Source organism: Oryzias melastigma, unplaced genomic scaffold, assembly GCF_002922805.2.
Source record: "Oryzias melastigma strain HK-1 unplaced genomic scaffold, ASM292280v2 sc00478, whole genome shotgun sequence".
NCBI lineage: Eukaryota > Metazoa > Chordata > Actinopteri > Beloniformes > Adrianichthyidae > Oryzias > Oryzias melastigma.
Window position 1 is genome coordinate 23359 of NW_023417072.1, and position 7425 is coordinate 30783.

The 7425-nt window shown below is 46.5% G+C and overlaps 1 protein-coding gene across 1 annotated transcript; it reads left to right on the forward strand.

Annotated features, from left to right (window-relative positions):
* The first annotated feature begins 3186 nt into the window (after window positions 1-3186).
* On the forward strand, window positions 3187-7370 carry LOC112141590 (rho guanine nucleotide exchange factor 2-like). The gene is made up of 2 exons (XM_024264737.2): window positions 3187-3807; window positions 7105-7370. Exons 1-2 carry the CDS (start codon window positions 3490-3492, stop codon window positions 7318-7320), a joined length of 534 nt encoding a protein of 177 aa, XP_024120505.2. The 5' UTR covers window positions 3187-3489; the 3' UTR covers window positions 7321-7370.
* Window positions 7371-7425: the final 55 nt, after the last annotated feature.

The following is a 7425-nucleotide window of genomic DNA, read 5'->3' on the forward strand; positions in this document are numbered from 1 at the left end:
GGGCGGCCCCTGCCCTGCTCCCCCCCTGAACCTTTAGCGGCGGGGCCAGGGGGTTGTCTGGAGCGTGGGGTGGGTTGCCCTTGGTGGGCCCTGGCTCGTACCTGGGGTGGGGCGGGGGGATGCTTGGCACTCCTGGGTGGTGGAGTGGCTGCTCTTCTGGCTGGGTTGGGGCCTGCACTCTCTGTGTTCCTGTGCCTTCCTGCTCTTGGGTGTGGGGGGCCTCTGCAGTGGCCCTGCGTGCCCTGGTCTGGGTGTCTGGCGGGATTGCCCGGCAGGCGGTCTCTCTCCACAGCTCCATGGCGGGTGTTGGAGGGTCCGGGCTGCTGCTGCTGCCCTGGCGGGAGGTCTTTTTGTGGGGATGACCGGGCGTTCTCCCCCTGAGTACATTCCATCATAATCCACCTGAGCAAAACATAAACACTCACCTGAGCACAGATTATATTAAATTAGATTAGACAGAACTTTATTAATCTCCCAAGGGAGAAATTCAGGTGTCCGGCAGCAAAAACACATCAGTTCATAAAATACCAGTTTATATCAGGCAGATTTGTTAAACAGCCTGATGGCTGAAGGGAAAAATTAGTTCTTAAAGCGCTCAGTCCTGCAGCACGGTGAAAGAAGCCTGTTACTCCGTGTGCTCCTCTGTGCAGACATTGTATTATGTAGAGGATGTCTGGGATTACCCAGGATGCTAAAGCCTCCATCCTCTTCTGCAGCACAGTTCCCACAGAGTCCACCCTCCTCCCGATCACAGATGCACACCTCCTAATCAGTTTGTCCAGCCGATTGCAGTCCCTTTTGGTCATGCTGCCACCCCAACATACAACCCCAAAGGAAACAGCACTTGCCACAACCGACTGATAGAAGAGGAGCAACATGTCGGCACACACATCAAAGGACCTCAGCCTCCTTAGGAAAAACAGCCTACTCTGTCCTTTCCTATACAGAGCCCGAGCCTGCTCTGTCCAGTCCAGTTTGTGGTCAAGGTGCACTCCCAAGTACTTGTAGGTGTCAACCACCTCGATCCTCTCTCCATTGATGATCACTGGTTGGTGGGAGGGCATCATTGTACCAAAGTCAATGATCATCTCCTTGGTCTTTGAGATGTTCAACACAAGACCATTCTCCCTGCTCCAGGAGGTAAATCTAGTGATGAGCTCCCTGTACTCACTCTCATCCCCTCCCTTTACACATGCCACAATAGCGGTGTCGTCCGAATACTTCTGGACATGACAAGCCGCAGATGCATGAGTGAAGTCAGCAGTGTAAAGCGTGAAGAGACAAGGTGATAGTACAGTTCCCTGTGGTGCACCAGTGTGGCTCATCAATACCCCAGATACACAGTCACCCAGTCGGACATATTGTGATCTTGAAGTTAGATAGTTGTGGAATCAGCAAACAAAAACCGGATCCACTCCCATCCTCTTGAGCTTCTCCTTCAGTAACTGAGGACTGTATCAAAGGCACTTGTGAAGTCAAAAAACATCACCCTCACATAGCTCCCACCCCATCCAGAAAGGAGAGCGCCCTATGGACCATATACAGGACTGCATCCTCCACCCCCATACTGTCCTGATAGGCAAACTGAAGGGCCTCCACCTGAGGTTTAAGCCGCTGGAGTAGCAGCCTCTCAAAAGTCTTCATTATCGCAGATGTCAGGGCAACTGGTCTGTAGTCCTTCATCCCTGCAGGCCTTGTCACCTTGGGTACTGGGACAAGGTGTCAGCTCGCCTTAGCACTAATAGTTTGTGTGACAGAATTAAAGGCTTTATCTAAATGGGTTTGTATGATGGAGTGTGTGAGCTGCAGGTACAGTTACATTGTGTACATTATCCATCCATCCATCTTCTTCCGCTTCATCCGGGACCGGGTCGTGGGGGCAGCAGTCTAAGCACAGATGCCCAGACTTCCCTCTCCCCGGCCACTTCCTCCAGCTCTTCTGGGGGGACCCCGAGGCGTTCCCAGGCCAGCCGAGAAACATAGTCTCTCCAGCGTGTCCTGGGTCTTCCCCGGGGCCTTCGCCCCGTGGGACATGCCCGGAACATCTCACCAGGGAGGCATCCAGGAGGCATCCAGATCAGATGCCCGAACCACCTCAACTGGCTTCTCTCGATGCGGAGGAGAAGCGGCTCTACTCCGAGCTCTCTCCGGGTGACCGAGCTTCTCACCCTATCTCTAAGGGAGCGTCCAGCTACTCTACGGAGAAAACTCATTTCAGCCTCTTGTAGTCGGGATCTCGTTCTTTCAGTCACGACCCAGAGCTCATGACCATAGGTGAGTACTGGAATGAGGATCGACCGGTAAATTGCTCAACTCTCTTTTCACCACAACGGACCGGTACAGCGACCGCATAATAGCGGACGCAGCTCCAATCCGCCTGTCGATCTCACGCTCCGATCTTCCCTCACTCGTGAACAAGACCCCAAGATGTTTAAACTCCTCCACCTGAGGCAGGAGCACTCCTCCCACCGAGAGAGGGCAAATTACCTTTCTCCGGTCGAGAACCATGGCCTCAGATTTAGCGGTGCTGACCCTCATCCCAGTCACTTCACACTCGGCTGAAAACCGCTCCAATACATGCTGGAGGTCGATGGAGACAACAGAACAACATCATCTGCAAAGAGCAGAGGAAATCCTTTTCCATTGCTGCTCCGCTTTCCTGGAATAATATTCAAAACTCTCTGCATCTAGATGACCTTATTCCATTGAATTGTTTTAAAGCAAAACTTTCTGAGCTTTTAAAAGAAACATGCACATGTCACCCTTGACCTATTTGTACCACTCTTAATTAACCTATTAGTCATTGTCCTACTGTTCATTTTAATTGCATTTTATTGCATTTTATTGTATTTTATTGTAATTGTATTTTTATATTTAACTGTTTTGACTGTATTTATTTTGTATTGATGCCTTTTGGCCCAGGTCTCCCTTGAAAAAGAGATGTAGTCTCAATGGGATTTCCTGGTAAAATAAAATAAATAAATAAATAAAAAATCCTGTGGTCCCCAAAGCAGACCCCCTCCGGCCCCTGGCTGCGCCTAGAAATTCTGTCCATAAAGACTATGAACTTTATGGTTCATAGTCTTTATGTGTTCATTATGACTAGTTTAAATGTGGAGACTATTTTACCCTACAGGTGTGTGTGTGACTATAGAGTGTTACTATAGTGTGTGTAGACAGGCCCCGCCCATTCTAGTTCACTATTTAGACCTGGATGTTTTATGATGTTGTTTCCCTCTGTTGTTTTCCTGTTTTCATCTTCATTTCTCTCTAAACCACGCCCCCCTTCATTTCCGTCCGTTCCAACAAAAACAAACATAATCAATATAAATAAAGTTTAGCATGAAATACAACAGGGGTTTATACTCAATAAATCCCTGTTGTGACAGTAAAATCTGACCAACACAAGAAGCTCTCAGCCCACATCTGTTGGCTCAGCTGTTGGACAGGACAAGTTAAAAAAAAAAAGAATGAGAAGACGATGAAGAGATGTTGGTCCTCATATCTACAGATTTTCTGAACAAAGAGGAAACGTCTTCATCCCTCTGTCTCTCAGAGTTGATCCAGACGGAGTTCCACCACGTCCGGACCTTGCGTATTATGGAGGGCGTGTACCGGCGAGGGATGCTGGACGACGTGATGCTGGAGGCGGCTGTAGTCCATACCATCTTCCCCTGCTTGGACCAACTGCTGGAGCTGCACTCCAGCTTCCTGTCAGAGCTGCTGAAGAGGCGGAGCGAGGGTTTGCAGGACGGCAGCTCCACCAACTTCACCGTCTGCAGGCTGGCTGACCTGCTCCTCCGACAGGTACGCAGCACCTGTTCCTGTGAGTCAGAGGATCAGTGATGATGTCATGGTTCTGTGAGGGATCGAGAGGACAACAGAAGATTCATCAAAAAAATGACAGTTTCCCTTTTCTGAAAATAAGTTGTTATTTACACACGGCCATAAGAGGTCAACAGAAACAGAGTGAACTCAGGAAACAACTTAACTTCAACTCAACCGACTGAACAGAAATAAAGTGAGCTCAGACACAACAGAGAGCAAATATAGAGGGTGATCAAAGCATTGATAAACATGAGGGACTAAACAACATTTGACAAAGACTACAGATGAGACTAAGCATAAAGTTATTTCAGTGGAAGAAACCCACAAAAGAAAAGTAGACAAAAAGATGAACAAATGAGCAGCTACTAACAGAAGAAAAGAAACATTAAAGTAGTCTGTGGAGACTTCTGGAGATGATGCCTGCTCCATGTGCCGGCTGGAGCATTTAAAGGCTGGCCGGCTTTATTTTGTCCTTAGACCTCCAGGAGCAGAACCTCAGCCGCAACACAGGGCCCCGGCACGACCTCGCCACGGCCCCGCCGCGGCCATTAAAGTCCACCTCCAATGAAAATCATGTTTTTTGAGTTTTTAACATGTGTGTGTGGCATTTTTCTTCTGAAAGAGAAAAAATATAATAAGAAATCATTTTGTGTTTGTATTTCTGAGTTTTTCTCCTTTTAAGTCGCTGTCACTCAAAGGGCCCAAGAAAAACTGTTTGACTCCAGATGCAAATTAGCCTGAAGCTATAATCTGGCATATTTACATTTGCTTTAATGTTCATTAATATGCACTGTCCCTTTCTCAATAAAGTTATTAAGAATTCCTTAAACTTTCATACGTCACAGTAGCTGGCTAGCCCGGATGTAGCTGTAGAGGCCGGAGACGATACACTGCCTGACCAAAAAAAAAAAGTCGCCACCTGGATTTAACTAAGCAAATAGGTACGAGCCTCCTATTGGATAATTACTGCATTGGCGATTATCTCTCAGCTGGCAACAAGTTATTTAAACCCAACTGGTGCAATGAGGGGCTGCACGGTGGCGCAGTGGTTAGCGCTCTTGCCTCACAGCGAGAAGGCCCCGGTTCGACTCCCGGCTGGGACCTTTCTGTGTGGAGTTTGCATGTTCTCCCCGTGCATGCGTGGGTTTTCACCGGGGACTCCGGCTTCCTCCCACCGTCCAAAAACATGCTTCATAGGTTCATTGGTGACTCTGAATTGCCCCTAGGTGTGAATGTGAGAGTGGATGTGTGTGATTGAGGCCCTGAGACAGACTGGAGACCTGTCCAGGGTGTACCCCGCCTTCGCCCTTCAGTAGCCGGGATAGGCTCCGGCACCCCGCGACCCCGAAAGGGAAGAAGCGGTCAAGAACATGGATGGATGGTGCAATGAGTTGCTTCTCATTTCCTAAACAACCTTGTGGAAAGACACATGGATTTCTTCTTCCCTGATGGCACGGGCATACTCCAAGATGATGTAGATGAAATAGTGAAAGACTGGTTCAGGGAGCGTGAGACATCATTTCCACACATGGATTGGTCACCAGAGTCCAGACCTTAACTTCATTGAGAATCTTTGGGATGTGCTGGAGAAGGCTTTGCAAAACGGTCAGACTCTACCATCATCAATGCATCTTGGTGATCTTGGTGAAAAATGAATCCAACGCTGGATGGAAATAAATCTTGTGACATTATGGAAACCATGCCACAGCGAATGTGTGTCGTAATCAAAGCTAAAGGCTGTCCAACCAGATATAAAGGTGTATGACCCTTTTTTTTTTTTGGCCAGGTAGTGAAATATAACATCCCACCTCTGTGCTGTAAAGGATTGTAATTCAGTGAAAGACCAGACTGATGTTAGCTTTCATTATTTTTCCAAGGAATCTGAGGAAAAAATGGATTGGAGTTATTGGTCACAACAACATCAATAATTATTCGATTATTTGCGGTAAAACAGACATTTTTCAACTAGACGGAGACGCAGGTGACACGTATTTTAATTGTGTCCAAGATGTTATTTTTTTTAATTTGGCCTCACGTATTTAAAATGAAAGTAAAATACCATCAGCTGTCACAAATATGCTGCCGCGGACTCGACTCCAAACCGCTGCTGCTGCAGCCAGTTGGATCCGCCACTCAACGCCGCTGCTTTGTTTATAGCAGCTCCGCTCAGGATCCACCGGGTGGTTTAACCGGACACCGGAACCGTTCTCCTGAACGTAGCCCTTCGTTTGCATCTAAAACCGTCAGCACTGCTGCACGCATTTAGAAAACGGCGCGCGATTAGACCCTTTCTGTACTCTGGCATTTGATTAGATTTCTTGTTCAAGTGAATTCAACAATCAGCATGAAACCAGTTCTGAGCTCCAGCTGCTGCTGCAGTGCAGCCCAAATGATCATGTTTTATTCTATTTTTATTTTTTCATGAGCTTTTCAAAGTCTGTCTCACGTCAGGGGGGATACGGGGTGTGGTTACACTTATCAACACCTGGAGCCACGCCCACACAGAGGGAATTTCTTTGAAAAGAAGGCTTCAGCTCAACAGGAAAATGGCTTTTTAAGACATTTAGGATGTGGAATTTTTGTTTAAAACTTCACAGTCCTACCTAAAACCCCACTGGGAACATTTAGAAAAATAAAAAAAAATGTGTGGGAGGACTTTAAAAGAAAACAAAATAAGTAAACCAAACCAAATCTGTGCTACAAATAAACAAAATACATGTATATTTTAACTCTTTAAAAATGAGTCTGAAATGATAAACGTATTAAATATGGGAAATAAAATAAAGTGTGCAGTCCATGGTGCCGCCGTTTCATGAAAAATGGTGACTAGAACTCTGTCCAGTTCTATATACAGTCAATGCTTAAACCAAATGAAACCCCAAAGCCCCCAAATACATAAAATATTCCCAGATATACCAAATACTTCCAAATACAAAAAATACTCCCAAATATTCCCAAATACTCGCAGATAAACAAAATGTTAAGAATATACTAAAAGGTCTCAAATATTTCCAAATGCACCAAATACTCACAGATACTCTAAATACTCCCAGCTTCCAAACAGAACCGATACCTGCTGGCTAGCCGACGAGGATGCTGAGATCCCACTGTGACGTCTAAATGTGTCTTCTGAGTTTCTGTTGTTGCTTTTTCTTGTTTAAAACAATCTTTAACAATAAATTGATGAAGACAAAATGTCCTAAACGTAAAACTGTGGACTCCTTCATCCAAGCTGGACCCTCAGAAACCTGCATTTCACCTGTTCTCTGTCTGCAGTTTTCAGGCCAGCCTGCAGAAGAAATGAAGAAACTTTACTCAGAGTTCTGCAGTCGACACCCCAAAGCTGTAAAACTGTATAAAGAGGTTCTGAGTCGAGACCGAAGACTGCAGCAGTTCATCAGGGTGAGACCCGCTCCTTCAGACCTGCTTCCTGTTTGTTTGTCCTTATCTGGAATGATGTCCACTAATCCAAAAGTGGCTCTGTGGAATTAGCTGCTCCTGAGCATTCCCTCTGCAGGAACACAGAAATCAGGACAATAAACCTCTCTCTCTCCTCTCTCTCTCCTCTCTCTCTCTCTCTCCTCTCTCTCTCTCCCC